This window comes from Eptatretus burgeri, chromosome 3, assembly GCF_056783735.1.
Source record: "Eptatretus burgeri isolate ZD-2024b chromosome 3, Ebu_testis_v1, whole genome shotgun sequence".
NCBI classification, from domain to species: domain Eukaryota; kingdom Metazoa; phylum Chordata; class Myxini; order Myxiniformes; family Myxinidae; genus Eptatretus; species Eptatretus burgeri.
Genome location: NC_140963.1, coordinates 89,317,103 through 89,338,916, shown reverse-complemented (window position 1 = coordinate 89,338,916; position 21,814 = coordinate 89,317,103). Strand labels below are relative to the sequence as shown.

General features: G+C 45.5%; 1 protein-coding gene across 4 annotated transcripts in view; it reads left to right on the top strand.

Annotated features, from left to right (window-relative positions):
• Window positions 1-21,814, top strand: part of NR2E3 (nuclear receptor subfamily 2 group E member 3) — a 45,274-nt gene that overhangs the window by 4,130 nt on the left and 19,330 nt on the right. For 3 of the 4 annotated variants that reach the window (XM_085874426.1, XM_085874425.1, XM_085874427.1), the window contains 3 exons: window positions 3,596-3,742; window positions 13,135-13,333; window positions 17,393-17,558. In XM_085874426.1, the coding sequence (XP_085730552.1) occupies window positions 13,192-13,333; window positions 17,393-17,558 (308 nt within the window). In that variant the 5' untranslated portion in view covers window positions 3,596-3,742; window positions 13,135-13,191. The other variant, XM_085874428.1, reaches the window with a different exon arrangement.

Here is a 21,814-nt window from a genome sequence, read left to right as displayed (position 1 = left end):
TACCAGCAACAGAATTATTCCAAATTCCCCCTTCACAGAAACGAGTTGTTGTCTCTCCATTCCGTGTGACAAACTTTTACTTCCCATATTTTCCTCATTTCTGGATCGTAAGGGAAACGATACATCTTCTTTTCTCCGTCTGATCGATTGAAAGTCTCATGCTGAGCAGCACGACATCTTTTACACCCCAAAACTGACTTCAGAATGAAAAATTATAACGATGAAAAGATGTAAATACAGTACAATAGTCCACACAGATGCACAACAACTTAATGCTTCGCTCGGCGACAATGGGTGACAAGATGGCTCCTTGCGGTTATGTGATCACGTATTCTCTAATCACGATCGTTTACGCTCATACTCTCAAGTTCGCCAAACTCTGGTATTCTACGGCAGTGGGCTGAATGCTCCACCCCACTCACCCCCATGAAAGAAGGGTGCACTGTGTGATGATGCAGCACCCTGGTAGTGAAGCACTGAGGCAACATTTCAGATTGATCCTTCATTGTCGACGAGTGATACGACAACGCTCGAGATTCGCAGATTTCTGAAAGTGAAATGGAACGTACGACGTTTGCAGTCTTCGTGAATTCTGCTGACGTTTGCGTCAGTCGAAATGCAGATCTGTCAGTGAGCTTACACGAGGCTTTACGTCTTCTGACACGATTCTCCTGATAAATCCACAATAAGTTGCTGACTTTGGAGTTTTGCTTTATCCAAGTTTATGGGTAAATCTATCTCAAATCTTGTGGCTGTTGAATCGTGTTTTAAACCGATTTCTGAGTGCCTACTACTACTACTGCCACTAATACTGCCACTACTGGTCAGAAAAGTCTAAATGATTCCATACTTGTTGGGTCGGCTGGGAACGTTTTGGCCCCAGTCTTTAATGAAGACTTTAATTGCCGATGCCTGCTGTTTGAACTGAAGATGATTTGGGCAGGAATTCATAATTTATTCAGGGTGCCGGTGATAATTCAACCAGTCTTCACGAAGGACACCATGAGATCTATAACGTCCACCAACAATTGCTGGCAGACGGGATTCTCATTTTGACGTCCGTCCGAGGGATGGCGCACACATTGATGAAACACCAGCATGATAGTTTTTATCTGGGTCTGGATTTTGGGATTCGAAGCCAGGCTGGACAGCTCAGTGGTGATCATGCATACTTGTAGGTCTAGGCCAACATATCAGCCTATACACTGTCCATCTAATGTATGTATGTGTGTATATATATATATATATATATATATATATATATATATATATATATATATATATATATGTGTATACATACATACATACTCACTGGGAAACAGGCAAGTTGTCAAAATGAAACAATCATATGTGGTGAACAGATACCCTGTTGGCCTAGCAAGCCTGGAAATATGTGGGAAAACACACACACACACACACACACACACACACACACACACACACACACACACACACACACACACACACACACACACACACACACACACACACACACACACACACACACACACACACACACACACACACACACACACACACACACACACACACACACATCTTTTCAAGAGAGAGAAAAAAACGAAATTCAGTGAAGTTTCGTTTACCTTGGAAACATGTGTTATAACTAATAGAGATGGGAAGTGCTGGATTGAACGTCGGTGGATGGATGGTTTACTTTGTAAACATAACCAAACAGACTTCAAGTAAGTGGAGTGGTGCACCTTCATCTCTTGTCATCCCCCATCCCTACCTACCTGCAATCTCTTCTACCCCGTAACCCTACCTAACGCAACCCTGTTACTTGCAGTTTCCTTCCTTGCTTTTTCTCCTCTTTTGTTGTCAGTTCATTTCCTTGGTTACGTCCAACTGTGACCCCAATGTCACAACTTTGCATTTTACCTTCTGTCACTTCACAATTCCATGAGCGACAATCTTGTGAAGAAAAATAAATGACCTCTTAATAGGCATCAGCAACCATCTATATATTAATACTGAAGGACCAATTTTGTGCTCCTCCTAGCGGTCGCGTCACGTTTTTCTCGGTACTGTAACCTGGACTGAAAGAAACTTCGTACCTGTAAGAGTGCATCGCACATCGTGCCAATAGTCAACCTCCAACTCTGAAGCAGAATAAACACTTTTCGTTTTACATTCGTTTACATGGCGACGTGTGACGTCCCCGCTTCGAGGCATCAGGACATCATGACATCATCGGTCATTCGCTGACGTCATTACGTCTGTCGTCGACAGACCGTCACTGCTGAGAGGTGTAATTCCATTCCTCGAAAATAGCGTCTGCAATGTAAAACCCTCTTCTGCACATGCTGACTACCTCAGAATGTGAATTTGACACAAAAAATGCAACAAGAAACATTGTATCTATATATTATTACTGAAGGACAAATTTTGTGCTCCTCCTTGCGGTCGCGCCACGTTTTTCTCGGTACTGTGACCTGAGAAGTTTTGACGTTGTTTGTATGTCAAAGTAGACACGTGCACAAATTAGGGGACTTCTTCACAAGGAGTAGTGCACACCAAAAATGTCGTGTACAAGGATGTTTTGTAGGCCTCATTAGGTAAGGCCATGGAGTACGTCGACTGGGATCCGGCTCTTACAAGAGCCGCCACTGGTTGTCATATTGGGCTCATGGAACGGAATCCGTCTGTGATGGGGTTTCGGTTCGTCCTTCATGTTGAGCAACGTCGGCCGAGGCCCTCACTTTTCTTTTCTTCCACCCTTACTTTTTCATCTTTATTCGCTTTTAAGTTTGTCTTTGTTCACACAGGCGTGATGGGCTGAATGGCCTCCACCTGTGTTAGATTTCCTTGTATTTCTCCGCAACCCCTTGAGCGATTGATAAACTTTCAAACAGAGGAGCACCTACCCATGGAGAATTTTTAAACAAAGTTGTTTGATGATTGGATGAAAGATGCGGCCGACGTTCAAAAAAAGAAATTCTATTTTCTGTAGGCATGGGTTGCAGGGTGTTTGAGGTATCAGCAACAAATGGATGAAAGAGCTCGCTGATAGAGAACGCATTTATTCGTTTACAGTCACAATGGCTGACGGCAGACGCAGCTTCTGTCGTCCAACAAAGTTGCTGATGTGGCAGAAAGTTTTCGCATCAGCTTAAAGGAGTTTAACATTGAGCGTGACATCCAAGGAGAAAATCTGAGGCCAAGGAGCAAAATGTAGTAAATGGAAACCATCAGGGTTTAAACAATCCTTTCATTTTAATTCATCTCACAAGGATATGTTTGTAAATCAGCATCCTTATCGCATCCATCAGCATTAAGGACTTATAGATATGAATGAAAAACAGGGTATGTATGCCATGGCAACAGAATTCAGCCAAATGGTTGAATCAGGCTGAGATAATGTCATGAGGAATAGATATCTGCAATATGAAAGCTCAATGTGTAACGTTTTTTGAAATATCGCGCACACAAAAATGCATGGACAGGTGATCTGTCGGGAGGACGGAGCTCATTTTAATGTCCCAGTCTTTGACCTTGTCAGAAGGGATGTATACAACGATGCAGTTTGCTGCATGTGAAAGGACATTTTGCAAAGTTTTAACTTTTTCGTTTCCAGGTGTCTCCTGTCATACATGATGTCACATTTACTGCATGTGGCATTCCCACAAGAAAAACCAGTGTGTTGCCTGCTCTTAAGACAGCCTCCTTCACCGTTAAGCCACCACTCGGCAGGCTTGAGGGTTTGATGACCACGTCTTTAAAGGTATTGTACTGGGGACTGAAAGAGTGGATACTTTTTGGCTTTCTGAATTACAAAACTCAACAATTATTGACTACTACTTTCTGTGTTATCATTTTGTGGTATTTTCCCGTTTTACGGCCGTTTCTTTACAATCTATAATAATAATAAATGTCAGTGTGTCAATCAATCAGTGTGTGTGTGTCCTCTAGAACTACAAAACCATGAAACTGAGCAGCCTGAAACTTTGCATGCATACTAAGAAAACTCCAAGAAAGTGCATGAATCAAAATTGGGTGTTTGGGTTCATTAAAACACCCCTTTTGAAGATAATTAACGGCCTTCTTTAATTATATCTTTCATCAGGTGCATCCTCAGTCACCTTGCTCTCTGGGGTCTTTAGGCATTTCCTGGGTGATCTCGCTGGGGTCTGAAGCCACCATGTTTTTAAGACTGCTCAACAATGCCTTGACTTGGAACAGGCCACAACGATTTCTCAACGATCAAGGGTCATTCCGTGCCAACTCACCTAAGGGTCCCCAGGTCACCTCCTCAGATTTTGCTGGAAAAATTCTTAAATGTAGATCTATGTGGCTCTACCCACCATGCAAAAGATCAGCTTTCAATTCCTCATAGTTTAAAAAATATCTATCGCTAGAGACCTTTGAAATTTGGCCCTAAAAATGCCAAATGTGAAAACGCATTTTTTTCCAACTTCAGTGGCTTATAATTTTATAATGGACCCCTCGAGAAAGCTAATATTACAAATATTTACTAATTGGCATCCAAATATTTCTATTATGGCATCAGATAGCTTCTGGGATGCATATTTCTCACTCTATAGGAAGCTAAAAATGGCTTTTTGGCCAAAACGAGCTAAAATAAGGTGAAACTACAGGAGCCCTCCTGAAAATATGGAACAACTTAGAATTTTTTCCTCATAACACAGTGATTATAGGGTCATTATCTATCCAGGGATACATTTTTGCTGGGATAATACAGTAAGGTGATGAATTATAAAAGTTTTACCATAAGCCCTTGCCTCTGAGGGCTCTAAAATGGACCAATTTTGTCCCCTGGTTTGACCATGTGGCTTGGGGTTTAGGATCTTCATTTTTTTCTAAAGATTGCCTCATACAAGGTGTGTCTACTGACCAAATAATTTTATCTAACGCCCATGGCTTCATAGAAAAATAAATTTTTATTTACATGCACGTTTTTTATAATTATTCACTTTTTTCATATTCAGAAGTTTATAAATCTTAAATGGAACTATCCAGGAAAGAGTTACTGCAGAATTTTATAAAGTGGTATACAAAATTTCAGATTGTGGCTTCAGAATGTCTCGAGAAAGCACATACTCCTAGTTTTAGGAAGCCAAATATGGCAATTTGGCCCACTTGGTACAAAACAAGGTGAACTTACAGGGGTGCGCATGAGGCTAAATTATGCTTCTTATGAGACATTAGTGATAAGGATGTTATTTATTCATAAATACATGCTGATGATTACTTTCGTAAGTGATTGCAAATGATAAATTAGAACAAATTTGACGAGTTGAGTCGCAGCTTTTTTATTTACAGATATCCAGAGACAATGAATATTCGTAATTTTTATACCTGAGAAAACTTTAACGACCTTTCATCTTTTATGACATTCATTATTGGATTCGCTATATATCCCTTATTGTCGGGGTTTGTGTGTGTGTGTGTGTGTGTGTGTGTGTGTGTGTGTGTGTGTGTGTGTGTGTGTGTGTGTGTGTGTGTGTGTGTGTGTGTGTGTGTGCGTCTGCGTCTGCGTCTGCGTCTGCGTCTGCGTCTGCGTCTGCGTCTGCGTCTGCGTCTGCGTCTGCGTCTGCGTCTGCGTCTGCGTCTGCATCTGCGTCTGCGTCTGCGTCTGCGTCTGCGTCTGCGTCTGCGTCTGCGTCTGCAACGCGAGGCTCCACAGCACGAACCAGCAAACCAATTTCGATGAAACTTTGCCAACATTTGCAATATGGGGTGGGAATGTGCGCGTTTGAATTTTGTTGCCGAGCAACCACCCGTTGCTGTGCAGCGGCCGAAAAACCGCGTACAGTATTTTCAATACTTGTCCTTCAGTTTTGAATGTAGAGAAACGAGACTTTGGAATTAAATACTTCGAGATATTTGGAAAATTTTACTCGAGCCGATTTTTGATTGAGGTTTTATTTTTCAAATGGTAGTCCTTCAAAAATCGGGTGTCTATTTACCATCATTTTTTATGAGGGGCTTGGGAAAGTGGACGTGGTTGATGAAAAGTGGGAGTGGCGTAGGAAAGTGGGCGTGGCTTATGGATAATGGGCGTGGCTTCTGAAAAATATTGTGTGGCTCAGGAGGTGTGGTCAAACAAGAGCATTGAGAGAAGTTTATCGGGTTTTGTGTGTGTGTGTGTGTGTGTGTGTGTGTGCCTGCAACGTGAGGCTCCACAGCACAAACCAGCAAACCGATTATTTTTCAAATGGTAGTCCTTCAAAAATAGGGTGTCTATTTACCATCATTTTTTTATGAGGAGTGCCAGTTGGCAAAATACGCAATAGGAAAAATCTTGCCAGGCAGAGGAACAATTGTATGTGAACCAATACGTCTTGGCAATGAAACTTCATCGGGGGATCGGTCAGAATGAAAAGCATCGATCCTCGCGAATCCCTCGTCGCCTTCCGGCTTGTCATGATTATCTCGCACTCAGAGGCACAGAATTTTACATCTTAGAAAACAGGTCTTGAACATGCTTAAAGTCATGCTGTGACAGTTGGTACTGACGTCCACCAGATTTTACGTCAGGGGCCTCAACCACACAAAGAATGTCAAGTAATGGCACCCAGCATTGATCTTTCTTTTTTCTGGAAGCCATGAGAATATTCACCATTTTTGGTCAAAGTGGCATTTTCAACTTCCTACAGATAGAAACATATGCATTTATCAGGCATTCTGATAACAGATCCTTAAATTTCATATGCCAGTTTATAAATATCTGCAGTATCACTTTGCTGGAGTGTTCAGTTTCAGATTTATAAGCTCATGAATATGAAAAAAGTGAATAATTATAAAAAACGTGCAAGTAAATAAAAATTTATTTTAAAATGAAGCCATGGGCGTTAGATAAAATTATTCGGTCAGTAGACACATCTTATATGAGGCAATCTTTAGAAAAAAAAAAATGAAGATCCTAAACCCCAAGCCACATGGTCAAACCAGGGGATAAAATTGGTCCATTTTAGAGCCCTCGGAGGCAAGGGCTTATGGTAAAACTTTTATAATTCATCACCTAACTGTATTATCCCAACAAAAATGTATCTATGGATAGATAATGACCCTATAATCACTGTGTTATGAGGAAAAAATTCTAAGTTGTTCCATATTTTCAGGAGGGCTCCAATAGTTTCACCTTATTTTAGCTCGTTTTGGCCAAAAAGCCATTTTTAGCTTCCTATAGAGTGAGAAATATGCATCCCAGAAGCTATCTGATGCCATAATTGAAAAATTTGGATGCCAATTAGTAAATATTTGCAATATTAGCTTTCTGGAGGAGTCCATTATAAAATTATAAGCCACTGACGTTGGGAAGAAAATGCGTTTTTCACATTCGGCATTTTTAGGGCCAAATTTCAAAGGTCTCTAGCGATAGATATTTTTTAAACTATGAGGAATTGAAAGCTAATCTTTTGCATGGTGGGTAGAACCATATAGATCTACATTTAAGATCTTTTTCCAGCAAAATCTGAGGAGGTGACCTGGGGAGGTTTTTGAAATTTAGGTGAGTTGGCACCGAATGACCCTAAAGTTGTTTTTTTCACTTTCCTCACTCATATTATCGAATGCCTGTTCATCATAGCTACAAATAGCCTGGTGTTGGCTTAGTGGTTAGGGTGGTGGCCTGGGATCCAAAAGGTCCTGAGTTCAAGCCCCGCTGGCCACTGAATTAATACACCAGGGGGGTTGACTCAGCCTGTCATCCTCCCGAGGTCGGTGAAATGAGTACCAGTGTGTACTGGTGGAGGGGCACTGCATCAGCGACACAGTCGTGCTTCCAAGAAATGATAGCTACCTTGGCAGCTTAGCTGACATATGCAAGAAGAAGAAGAAGAAGAAGAAGAAGAAGAATAGCTACAAATCGCTGGGTACATTGCAATGCTTATAAATGCCCGGAGACGCCAGCATTCATGGCTTTATTTCATTTTCATATATGCTTTCACCTGGAGAACCTCTTAAACTCAGAAGAATTACAGAATTTAATCTCTAGATTTCAACTTGGCAGCAGTTCCGACACTAAAAAAGTGTTCATTTGTCCAATGCTTGAGCATTTCCGGGTGCATTGTTTTATCGACGGCAATTGGTAATCGCTTGCCACGCCAGGCGTTCCGTTAGAGTACTTGCTTGAGTGCTGGAGCCACTTACCGAGCACCCTACAGTCGATAGTGGTACAATTTGTGTCCCAATTGGGATGTACAGTCGACAGTTACTACAAGGTAGAGGTACGTATACAGCACACACAGACATGGTACACATGAGTAGACTTGGATCTGCTTGGCCTCTTTGTGTGTGTGTGTGTGTGTGGACATGCCGTCGTGGCAAAATATAATCCCATATCTTATGGAAGTTTTTATCAGGTTTTCCTTTGTCCTCGTGCCTATTTCAAAAGCATTTGGTTATTGGGTTTGCTTTACAAAGGTTTTATGGTTTCTCTGTTTTGTTTCTTTTGTATATTTTGTCGAGGTTCGTATGAGAGCTAACACACAACGCACAGCAAGGGGGGCAGGAGACAAGAGGGATGGGAGAGGGATGGACAAAACAGTGGGGAACAGAGACATTAGGAGATCTGTGCAAGGGAGACGGATGGGGCGGGGAACATGGGGAATACAAGATGGACATTACAGGGACTTTCAGGACCTTGTATGACAGGGAACTTTTGGGAAGGAAGGCAGGGAATTTGAGGTGGGTTTGGGGTGGATTCACGGGGGTAGAAAAGATCGTGGTTTTGTATGGGGGAAGATAAGAGTTGGTGGTGAACAGTTGTTTTGAAGACCTGGAGAGAAGAATGGGATTGAAGAGTCTTCTTCTTCTTCTTCTTTCAGCTGCTCCCTTTCGGGGTCGCCACAGCGGATCATCCGTATGATCCGCATAGTGATTTGGCGCATGTTTTATGCCGGACGCCCTTCCTGACGCAACCCTGGTCGCATCTTACGACACAGGGATATGGTACACCTATTTTAACCGGGGTATACACCGACCCAGTACACTGGTACTCATTTCGCCGACCTCGGAAGGATGACAGGCTGAGTCGACCCCCTGGTGTATTAATTCAGTGGCCCAACGGGGCTTGAACTCAGGACCTTTTGGATCCCAAGCCCTAACCAGTGCGCCAACACCAGGCATTGGGATTGAAGAGAGTGTCAGAGTTTATTCCAAAGGCAGGGAAAAAGAGGAATGAAAGAGTGAAGGTGGGCAGTGATTCTTGATTTTGGCAGTTGCACCAGAAGTGGGTTGCTGGCAGAACTTGAGCGCCCTGCGGGATTATGGGGCGGGGTGCATATCGCACACAGAGTTGGGGGGGGGGGGCGAGACTGGAGAAGAGACGGTGGTCGAAGACAGATCTTGTGAATTTAAAAGCAAAATATATTTGATAACGCCCAATTTCTGAGTTGTTTCCGTATTAACGTAGTTACGGTTGTGGAAATTCGCATTACACCACAAAGGGTCCTCAGGTGAGATATATCGGTAAGTTCATGTGTAGTTAGCCCAAACCCATTGTGTAGAGGGAATATGTGTGATTCATCCGGGCTGCGACGCTTTGAGTTAGCCATTTTTCTTTCTCTATTGTTATTTTGGACCATTAAGCCACCAACAACTCAAACAACACCACCTTTGCCTCTTTACCTCCACAACTCCTTCCTGCAAACACCGCTTCACCACCATTCCCAAACGACACCCACCAAACCACCACAGCAAACCCCCCACCACCTTCGCCTTTCTCCTTCCACAACCATCGACCCCACACCACCAGTCAACACCAAACGTCGTGCTGTCCAGGGCCCGTTTGGTAATTGATGCCGAACGCGTCGAGCCACGGGTATGAATGCGTTCCTCTCAGGGAGAAATTCGGATCAGGAAGGGTTCACGCCCCTTTTTCTCCGTCCAATGGGCGAGCGTCGGGCGGGATGGCCCCGCCTCCAAGGGCGATGAATGTGGATTCTTCACGGGGAGAATTCGGATCAAGAGGCTCACGCCCCTTTTTGTCACACCAATGGCTGAACAGAGGGTGGCGTGGCCCCGCCTCCAATCGCATTTTGATCCTAATATTTGCATATAGGCTCCTCCTCCAGTCTATAAAGACGCGAGCACAAGGCGACTCGCGCGGCTGGTCGGGGCGAGTGAAGATGGGAGTTCGGGTCGAATGAAGACGGGCGGCTGGTTGGGGCGAGTGAAGACGGGAGTTCAGGTCGAGTGAAGACGGGCGGCTGGTCGAGGTTGCAGTGTGGGGGGGTCGCTCGTCTCGTCGTTGGTGCCGTCTCGTCGCGGGATTCGAGCCAGCCAGCCATTCCCCTCGCTCGACCCTGAGCATCGACAATTCTCCCCCCCCCCCATCCGCGCTGAGATAGTGCCGGTGGCCCCGTTCCTTCCCCACCCAAACGGTGGTGCCGACCCAACCGTGCTGGCGCGGAGCACGCCGGAGAGGGCTCACCGACCACGCCAGGGGCACGGAGTCGGGGCGCAGCTGCGCGGACATTGCGGCTTGTCCGCCATCGCGTCACGAGGATGCGGGTAAGACCTTGTCGGTCTCGTGGACATAGCCGCTCCTCCAGGGTCCACGTACATTTGGTCCACGGACCTGTCTGCCTCCTTGCCTGTGAGGGACGCTTTCGTTTCCTTTGCTTTTGAATGAATGCTGTGGCGCCGTCCGACAAGTATAATTGTTTAAGTGTTGTAAATAATTATAGTCAGTAGTAGTGCTTTTGCTTTCGTTGCATTTTGTCTTGACTGTTATATGTGCATTACCGTATGACTGTGAATACGTGCTTGTCTGTGTGTGTGTGTAATAAAGTGCTTGCTTGTTGAACTTTTTCCCGTTTCGTTGCATCTTTTTCCCTTATTTAAAAGCTCCATCTTGCATCACGTAAGGGATTGATAGTGGGTTTAAAACACCCGTTAAATAATCTGAGCCGTCGAGGTCGACGATAACTCCGCTCGGTTATCCTGCAGCACGGAACGAGCTGCTTAAGCGGTTCGTGTCCGGAGTCACCCTGCGGCGTGGTATAACTCCTCGGTACGTGGCTCACGCAGGTACTTTGGTATATCTACATTCGGCGATTCACCCTATTTTGCGTGGGTAGAATGCGGACTGAGTTGTGGTGAGGTTAAACCCCCACCCATGACTCGCTCCCGGCGTTGTTCCGAGAGGGTCACGACTGAATTGTCCATTCCGGTGGGTGAGGCGGCTGCTATTAGAGTTACGTGGTCGCTCGCACGCCAGACGGGCCGAAATTCGTAACAGTATTTTCTAAATTACCGAGCCAAAATTTTTTCCCATCCATCACATGCAGCTGTGTATAAAGATTATGTTTGTGATCATATCCTTGAAACATCTAAATAAATGTAACATTTTTGGGTTAAAGCAACTCAGGGTTTTGGGTTGTGCACAGTACGTACTGTAGTGAGTGATCACATTGACTCCAACCTGCCGATTCCTGAAAAAATTCCCAATATCAGCCATGTGTGTGTATGTATGTGCTTTGTTCATAAAGCATTACATTCTCTCTGCTATCTCCTTGAATCTCTCTTTCTCTCTCTTTCTCTCTCTTTCTCTCTCTTTCTCTCTCTTTCTCTCTCTTTCTCTCTCTTTCTCTCTCTTTCTCTCTCTTTCTCTCTCTTTCTCTCTCTCTCTCTCTCTCTCTCTCTCTCTCTCTCTCTCTCTGGACATATTCAGATGGTGGTTATGTCCAGGCAGTGTTTGTCTCCGGATTTGTCTGGACTGTGTTGATCTCCAGATAATAGCCCAGGAGACTGCTTTGGCAGCCCCAACACTCTGTTCAGAGTATGGTCCCAATGGATGGATGGATGTCCGGGTGGTGTTTGTCTGCAAACGTGTCCGGGCAGTGTTTATGTCCAGATGGGAGTTTGTCTCCAGATGTGTCCGGATTGGAGTTAGGCTCCGGACGTGTCTGGATGGGAGTTTGTCTCCGGACATGTCAGAGTGGTATTTGGCTCCGGAGGCGTCCGAGCGGTGTTTGTCTCCGAACGTTTCCAGGTGGTGTTTGTCTCTGGATGAGTCCGGGCGGTGTTTGTCTCTGGACGAGTCTGGGCGGTGTTGGTCTCTGGACGCATCCGGGCGGTGTTTGTCTTTGGACATGTCCGGAGTATGTTTATCTCCAGACATGTCCAGGAGGTGTTTGTCGCTGGGCGGTATTTATAGTATGAAGGGTAGAAAATGTGTTTCAGACATTATTTTGTTTCCATCCATCTTCACTGTTATTCAATGCAGAATAATTTTGATTTGACAGTATGACTCGTAATTAATGCTCCACCACATGTCTTCCTTCCCTTCCTCTCACCGCCTTCCCTTCCTCCAGCCCTCCTCACTCTCTCTCCCTCCTTGCTCCCCCACCCCTCCTCACTCTACCTCTCTCTTCACTCTTCCTCCCACCTCATTCCCTACCCCTCCTCGCTCCCCCTCCCTCCTCTCTTTCTCCCTGCACCTCCTCACTCTCCACCTGCACCTTCTCACTCTCTCCCCTTCTCTCTCCCCCCCCCTCTCTCTCTCTACCCCCCTTCTCAGTATTCCCATCAGCGAAGCGTCGGATGGTATTTTCTCGTAATAAATATATGATGCCATATGACGATAAAACAATGAGGTGTTCAATAAAGTGCGCCTGGTGTTGGGTAAGTAGTTAGGGTGGTGGCTTGGGATCCTAGGGTACTGAGTTATAGCCTCGTTGGCTGCTGAATTAATTCACCAGGGGGTTGACTCAGCCTGTCATCCTTCTTGGCTCAGCAAAATGAGTCGCAGTGTGTACTGGAAGAGGGGCACCGCATCAGCGACAGTCACGCTTCCAAGAAATTATAGCTACCCCGGCAGCTCAGCTGCCATTCGCAAGAAGAAGAATAAAGAAAGTGAATCTATTTTTATTATGTACACAAAGGTGGAGTAATTTTCATCCACACAAACTTGTACACCGTGTTATGCACCTTTCGAACCCACTTGCCCCCCAACCCTTGCGCACGTAATAGATAGATGGCTGGACAGAAAGAAGCAATTGAATACAAGCAATGATTTATTAAAATGAAAGTTGCAAACTTTGTTGGGGATGGAGAGTGGGGTCGTGGGGTTGATGACAGTTTTAAAAGGTGACCTGTTAGTTGTCTTTATGCCTGAGCCCTCTAAATGTAAAATCTTTGTTGCAGGTGGTCGTGCACAGATGGCAGGATCATGCAGTTGTCAGTCCTGAAGGGGATAAGTAGATGTTTTCTGACGCAGCAAAAGATTTGATAATCGTTGGCAGTTATATCTGGATTGCTCGAATGACCTCTCGTGTGGATAAACACCGTCTGGAGGGGCATCATGGAAACGTCTCAAGAGATCATGCCAAGCAAGCCAAACCTGGTATGTTTTTATTTGTCGATGATATGGCTGCAAACGTTTCCACATTGAATGCGTTGGGTGGCCTGATTTTTGGTGGTGATCAGTGGATTGAATAACAGCAGGTCGCCATGGCTGGTGCTTTTCGTGGAAGCAGTAGATAAGATCATGTTGATTACAAGGTTGAGTTCATTATTTATATCATATCACCATTGTAAGAATGTTTCCAATTATGAATTCACTTGACTTGCTGTGTCATCGTTTCACCTGTACAGTGTCAATCAACTATAAACGTCCCAAGTGTGATATTCTTATTCTTCTTTCGTATGCAGCACATGGCTGTGGGTAGCATCATTTGTTGGAGCGCTGGTGTTCCGCACATGAAGTGCTCTCTGTCGCTGTAGGTGAGAACAACAATTTGGTATTCGCTCAGGGTGTCAGCGATAGCTCGCAGACGACATCGTGGGACAGTAGCGCAATGAAGGGGCTGGGGGCAGGGGCTCAGGGGGCTCGAACCCCCTCCCCACCGGAGCCATAGCCTGTGTGCACATTTGCGTGCATGCATGCGTGTGTCCGGGCCATAACCTGAAATTTTTTTTTCACAATTGGAGATTTTGTCCTCAAATTTTCAACAAACCTTTATTATGATAATATTATGGGGAACACTAATTAATAATTGCACTCTTACTTCAACACCTTGATTTTGTATTGTAGTATTTTTCTGTACCTCTGCTACTTGGCAGGTAACCTGAGCCCCGACCTAAGGAATATTCTAGTCGTGCTCCTGCTGTGGGATCTTTAACGCCAACGAACTAGTGCCGGCAGACAGGAATGTCCATACGACACACAGATTGATCAATCACCCTGCCTTCGAAATACCAGGATGACAGTTTACAGCTACATCAAGATTCAATCCCAGCTCAATGTTGAATGTGCATACCGCTCGGCCCGAGGCTATCCGGCCAGGCAAGTGTGACGTTAATGTGATGTGACTATCACAAAAGGTTTACTCGCCTCTCATTGATTGCCCCTCATGGTTTTGATCCAAACCCCCTTGAAGGGGCTGTCACACCTTGACGATTTAGCCAGCGTATGCCGATTTATGAAAAATTTGTCTAAAACGCTGGCACACGTCGAATACATTATGGGTACGTTAAGTGTACATTAGGTGCACGCTAAAAAACACTATCATAGGTCGTATTACGCTGGTTTAAAACGTTGTACTTTTTGGTTGTCCAAAAAATTTTGCATGCTTGAAATTTTACGACGTACTTGGCGTTTGGCTCACACGTTCCGCTACGCTGGCCATAAGTTGTAGGCACGTTATGCGATCGTTGACACACGTTAATTGTATGTTACTCATAAGTCGAAACGCGTAGAGGTAACATTCGCGTACCCGAAACTTATTTCTAACCTATGAGTAACGGTTTGTAATCACGCTACACGAACGTTGTTCACACTTCGCAACATGCTACTTGAAAGTTCCTCATACGTCGAAACACATCAAAGTAATGTTTAGGGTACCCGTGACTTATTTATAACCTATGAATAACGTGCTTGGGAATTATTACGCTATGCATACGCTAGACTATCGTTGGGCATAGGTTGTGGACGACTAAAACACGATAAACAATCGTTGGTATAACTTATCTACAAGTTATCGAAGCGCTCTGTGTTCATTACGAGTACATTATGCATTTGTCAAAGTCGTTTTTAATACTTTAAAAAGTAAAACAAATAAATATTTCATCATGGGAATGAGGAAAAAAAATTAGCCGAAAAGAACATCGAACAATGGTGCAAAGTAGTCTCCTATTCGTGGACGATAAGAGGATCCATCATCACCCACACCCTCCCCATCACGCTCACATACTACTACTAATAGTATTACTACTACTGATACTACTGGCATTGACATCTACTCAACATGGAGTCTGGAACAATGATGGGTTCCTCTTGTGAAGCCCATTTGTATATACCAATTCCCCTTAACACTGCCAATACGCCATTACACGGTAGATGTAAGTTAGAAACACGTTCAGTAAGTGCTGTGGTCTTCCGGAAGACGTCAATCTAATTCTACATACGACAATGTGCATTTTAGATACATTACAAATAGGTTCATAGCATGTTACTCAAATGTTAGAAGCATGTTATACTTAGGTTCAAAGCATGATACACATAGATTAAACGCACGTTAGTCATTGGTTCAAGGCAAGTTACAAATAGGTTCAATGCACGTTACTCATAGGTTTCAAGCACGTTTAACATAAGTTCAGAGCACGCTACTCATAGGTTAAAAGGACGTTACCCATTGGTTGAAAATTCGGTTTCGGGTATGTTAAATATTACCTTGACGTGTTTCGACTTATGAGTAACCTACAAGTAACGTGTGTCCGTCGTGTGTAAACGATCGCGGAGCGTGCCAGGAACATATGACAACGCATGCGGAACGTGTTAGCCATACGCCGAGTACGTCGTAAAATTTTCGGCATGCTTGAAATTACACATACCACGTAATATGACAGCGTACTTCATTGTTTTCCAGCCTACTCTTAACGTATACACAACTTACCTGTACCGTATTCGACGTGTGCCAGCGTTTGACACATTTTTCATAGGCCGGCATATGCTGGCTAAATCGTCAAGGTGTGACTGCGATGTTGACACTTCAAATTCTCAGGCGGTTATGCTTTAAATCGGCGTCCGGCAGGTTCTTAACAGGCTACGCCACGAGTTCGCCGGTGATACGTTTAGCGCGCTATGCGTAAGTTAAACTATCGTTGGGCATAGGTTGTGAACGCCGAAAACAGGCTAAGCATTCGTTGGTAAAAGTTATCAATAACACAACGAAACGTTCTGTGCCCGTTACTAATACGTTATGCATACGACCAACACGTTATGAATACGACCAAAATTTTTTTAAAAACATCAAAATTTCAGCGTACGCCAACGTTTTACATACATTTTTATACGTTGCCATTGCTGCCTAAAACGTCAAGGTGTGACAGGGCCCTTAGCTTTGGATCAAAATTTGTGGGATATTAAAGTTAGCACGAATTATAATAAATAAAAAAATGACCGTTTTTACAGCCATTTTTCCCTGCTGTGCAGGGGTTTGGCTTTTTTTCTTGAGGCAATGTTTTTTTTTATGGCCGGATGCCCTTCCTGACACCAACCCTGGTCGCCTCTTACGACACACAGGGATATGGTACACCTATTCTAACCGGGGCATACACCGGGGCATGAAATAAAGCCACAAATATGAGTGTCTCTGGGCATATATAAGCATTGCAATGTATCCAGTGATTCCAAGGTATGATGATGAGCCATTCGACGATATGTGAGGAAAGTGAAAAAAAAGAAAAAAAAAAACCCTTTTTCGTTAAGAAACCGTTGCAGGCGTTTCCAAGTCAATGCATTGTTGAGCAGGCCAAAAAAAAATGGCGAATTAAGACCCCAGCGAGGGACAGCGACGTGACCAGATGAGCCTTGAAAAAGGATATTTAAATAAGGCCGTTAATTGTCTTCAAAAGGGGTGTTTAAATGAACCCAAACACCCAATTTTTATTCGTGCACCCCCTTGGAGTTACCTTGGTTGTCTTGCAAAGTTTCAGGCTGCGAGGTTTCATGGTTTTGGAGTTATGGAGGAGAAACACACGCTGACTGACTGACAGACACACTGACACACTGACATTTATTATTGTAGATAGTATATGCATTTTGCTATAAAGATGGGATAAATTAAACAAAGAAATGCAATGTTGCTCAGGCAACAAACACCCTGCCTGGGCAACACCAATCTGACAGTTTACAGATGGGTTGTGAATCGAATCCAGATGACACATCTAAAACGTGAGATACTCTTCCTCTGAGCTATCCTTGCAGCCCCTTTGCATACCAGAGTTAAAGATTGGGAAGGTTTGAGCTGCATGACATGTATGTAGATCCTGGAGAACTTTGGAAACACGGTATTGTACCATGAAAAATCCACAAAAACTGATTTTAAACACAAAATATAAGAGCATGTGGTGTTTTCAAAAGGCTCTGCTTGGAGCATGGGTGATGTACCTGCCATTCCAGGGGCTGAGCTGCCATCCTTGAGTGTTGGACAGTCCAGGCCACTGATGTCACCTACACACTGCCACGTTTGTGGAGACAGCAGCAGTGGCAAACATTATGGTATCATCACATGTAACGGCTGCAGTGGATTCTTCAAGCGCAGTGTGCGACGTAAACTAATTTACCGGTAAGTCCTCGGTTCGATATCGGTTGTCCTTCTCCATGTTGGAAAAATACTTTGCTTTCATTTTCATCACTCAAGCATATACAGTGTGTCCACAGTCTTGTTCCAGTTTGGTTGTAATCATATGTATCAAAATGTAATAAAGCTGAATGTGTATGAAGCATTCAATTTCATTGACTGGAATGCTGGCTTGACTCCATCCATAATTGTTAGGAAGAAAAATCGATGCGTTTGCCATGTTGGCTTTCTGGTCAGTCGAAGATGTCTTCAGATGTCTCATATTCACAATTTTAATTAATCGAGCTATATAACTCTGATATATTATTGACTCGCAAATACCATCCGTCGCTTCGCTGAATGTAATACTAAACGAGGGAGGGAGAAAAAGAGGAGGGAGGAGGGAGTGAGGGGTAGGGGAGAGAGAGCAGGGTGAGTGAAGAGGTGGAGGGGAAAGGAGAGAGGAGGGAGGGGTCGAGGAGGGGTGGGGGAAGGGCAGACGTGCGGTAGGGAGAGCATTAATTATGATTCATACTGTTTCATCAAAATGATTCTGCATCGAATAACAGTGAAGACTGAAACAAAATAATGTCTGAAATTCATTTTCTACTGCTCATACTATAAACACGGCCTGGAGACAAACCCCCATCCGGAGAAAAACTTCTGTTCAGACAAGTTCGGAGACAAACTCCCGCCCAGACATAAACACCTCCCGGATGCGTCCGGAGACAAACACCGCTGGGACGCGTCCGCCCGTAATAACGTGTTTTCTAAACATGTTAGTACAGCAAACAGCTCAGAAATCGGGTGTTATTTCACAATAGCATGCTCAGGGTGACGGAGCACGAACCGCTCGCTCAGGGTGACGGAGCACGAACCGCTCGCTCAGGGTGACGGAGCACGAGCCCCTCGCTCAGGGTGACGGAGCACGAGCCCCTCGCTCAGGGTGGCGGAGCACGAGCCCCTCGCTCAGGGTGGCGGAGCACGAGCCCCTCGCTCAGGGTGGCGGAGCACGAGCCCCTCGCTCAGGGTGGCGGAGCACGAGCCCCTCGCTCAGGGTGGCGGAGCACGAGCCCCTCGCTCAGGGTGGCGGAGCACGAGCCGCTCGCTCAGGGTGGCGGAGCACGAGCCGCTCGCTCAGGGTGACGGAGCACGAGCCGCTCGCTCAGGGTGACGGAGCACGAACCGCTCGCTCAGGGTGACGGAGCACGAACCGCTCGCTCAGGGTGACGGAGCACGAACCGCTCGCTCAGGGTGACGGAGCACGAACCGCTCGCTCAGGGTGACGGAGCACGAACCGCTCGCTCAGGGTGACGGAGCACGAACCGCTCGCTCAGGGTGACGGAGCACGAACCGCTCGCTCAGGGTGACGGAGCACGAACCGCTCGCTCAGGGTGACGGAGCACGAACCGCTCGCTCAGGGTGACGGAGCACGAACCGCTCGCTCAGGGTGACGGAGCACGAACCGCTCGCTCAGGGTGACGGAGCACGAACCGCTCGCTCAGGGTGACGGAGCACGAACCGCTCGCTCAGGGTGACGGAGCACGAACCGCTCGCTCAGGGTGACGGAGCACGAACCGCTCGCTCAGGGTGACGGAGCACGAACCGCTCGCTCAGGGTGACGGAGCACGAACCGCTCGCTCAGGGTGACGGAGCACGAACCGCTCGCTCAGGGTGACGGAGCACGAACCGCTCGCTCAGGGTGACGGAGCACGAACCGCTCGCTCAGGGTGACGGAGCACGAACCGCTCGCTCAGGGTGACGGAGCACGAACCGCTCGCTCAGGGTGACGGAGCACGAACCGCTCGCTCAGGGTGACGGAGCACGAACCGCTCGCTCAGGGTGACGGAGCACGAACCGCTCGCTCAGGGTGACGGAGCACGAACCGCTCGCTCAGGGTGACGGAGCACGAACCGCTCGCTCAGGGTGACGGAGCACGAACCGCTCGCTCAGGGTGACGGAGCACGAACCGCTCGCTCAGGGTGACGGAGCACGAACCGCTCGCTCAGGGTGACGGAGCACGAACCGCTCGCTCAGGGTGACGGAGCACGAACCGCTCGCTCAGGGTGACGGAGCACGAACCGCTCGCTCAGGGTGACGGAGCACGAACCGCTCGCTCAGGGTGACGGAGCACGAACCGCTCGCTCAGGGTGACGGAGCACGAACCGCTCGCTCAGGGTGACGGAGCACGAACCGCTCGCTCAGGGTGACGGAGCACGAACCGCTCGCTCTGGGTGACGGAGCACAAACCGCTCGCTCTGGGTGACGGAGCACAAACCGCTCGCTCTGGGTGACGGAGCACAAACCGCTCGCTCTGAATGATGTGGCTTGTGTGGATGTGGATGCAAAAGCATCCGCAGATAGTGAACGATTCACTTAGAACGATGCAGCACGGTACCGCTGTCGACAATGGGTGCTCGGCAAGTGGTTTTAACACTCATGCAAGCAATCTAATTAAATGGTTGATAAGGAATGTTTGGCCAGGCTGTCGCTGCATACCATAAAGGATTCCTTTAACTTTAAAGCCGGTCTTCACTACGCACGCAGCAGTTAATGAAATAAAATGAATTAATGAAATAACACTATTTCATCCTCAAGAGTTGCAGTCGAATGCAGAACAACCCTGGAGACGTCGCAAAGTTCAATCGCCTGTGAAATAAACATTACAGAAAATGCGTCATTTTGCCTGCTCATCTGTGCACATCACTTGGTGCATTGGTTTGAGGTCCGCGCAAACGTCCTAACTTTATTTTAAAATATCGGTGTTTTTTTTTTTGTTTTACCAGATTTGCATTGATTCCCTGTGGAGCATATCGCGAAACATCCGAAAATTTAGACACAGATCTGGCAGACACTACGGATAGGCAGTCCCTCTGGGGGACAGGGCGCGATGTCTTGCAGTGAATACATTAAATCATACAGCTCAATGAATCTGGTTAATTTTGTTATGTTCCTAAATTGTTTTGTTCACTTAATAGAATTCTCCAAACAGTAGAAAAAGATGTTTAATGCTTTGGAAATTTCACATTTTCTTGTGTATCTATGGAGAATGAGGGAACATAGCCTTGCTTGCTTAAAGTAAATGGGTATATCGGCTTAGTTATAGGACTCGTTATTTCTTTAAATTATCAGATTTCACAACAGATTTCGACACTTCTTTAGTCTGGACGGTATCTGTTCCTCTAAACTGAAAGAATATTTCGATGATATACTTTAGTCAGTGAGAGTAGATCGTGGAAAATCGTATCATATCGTGCATGAAATCACTCCAAGCTCCCAATTTGAAGACTATAGTACTCACAAAAGCGATGTACAGAACAATTCGTAGCTGTGATGAACAGGCATTTGATATGAGTGAGGAAAGTGGAAAAAAAAACAAAAAAAAACTTGATCGTTAAGCAATCGTTGCAGCCTGTTCCAAATTAAAGCATAGTTGAGCAGGCCAAAAAAACATGGCGGCTTCAGACCCCAGCGAGATTACCCAGGGAACACCTTAAGGCCCCAGAGAGTGAGGTGGCAGAGGATTTCCTGATGAATGTTATAATTAAATAATGCTGTTTGTTATGCTCAAAAGGGGTGTTTTAATGAACTCAAACACCCAATTTTCACTCTTGCACTTCCTTGGAGTTTTCTTCGTATGCTTAAAGTTTCAGGCTGCTAGATTTTTTGGTGTTGGAGTTATGGAGGAGACACACACACTGACACACACACACACACACACACACACACACACATTGCCTTTTATTAGTGGAGATATAAAGTTGTATTTTCTGTCTGTCTGTCCATCAAAATGGGATATCCAGGGAAGGTTCACTGGGTGCACGTGAATCCCCCCTCCCCTCCGCCCTTCCAATGATCATGATCACATGATCACATGACCGTCGTCCGAGATAGCACTGGACAATTGGCAATCGCACGTCTTTTGCTTTCATTCGGCAATTAATCCGAGCCATGATACTTTTTGCCATTGGTTCTGTATTAATCCCTGCGACTCGGTGTTTAGTTATGGCTCTGAAGAGAAAGGCAACATTTTCGGGATGGTGTCCTCTAGCAAAGTGCAATACAATCCTGAACTATTTCACCTGGTAATTCAAAGTTTCAATGGCTACATCGTCCATTATTATAATTAATGATCTGATGATCTGCAATGGCGAGTTTAGGTTTCGTGCTCGGGGTCATTTCACTGCATTTTGTGCTTGTCCGTTCGATATTTTCATTGATTTGCATTGGAAACATTTTGTGTATTTACAATTTTGTTGTAA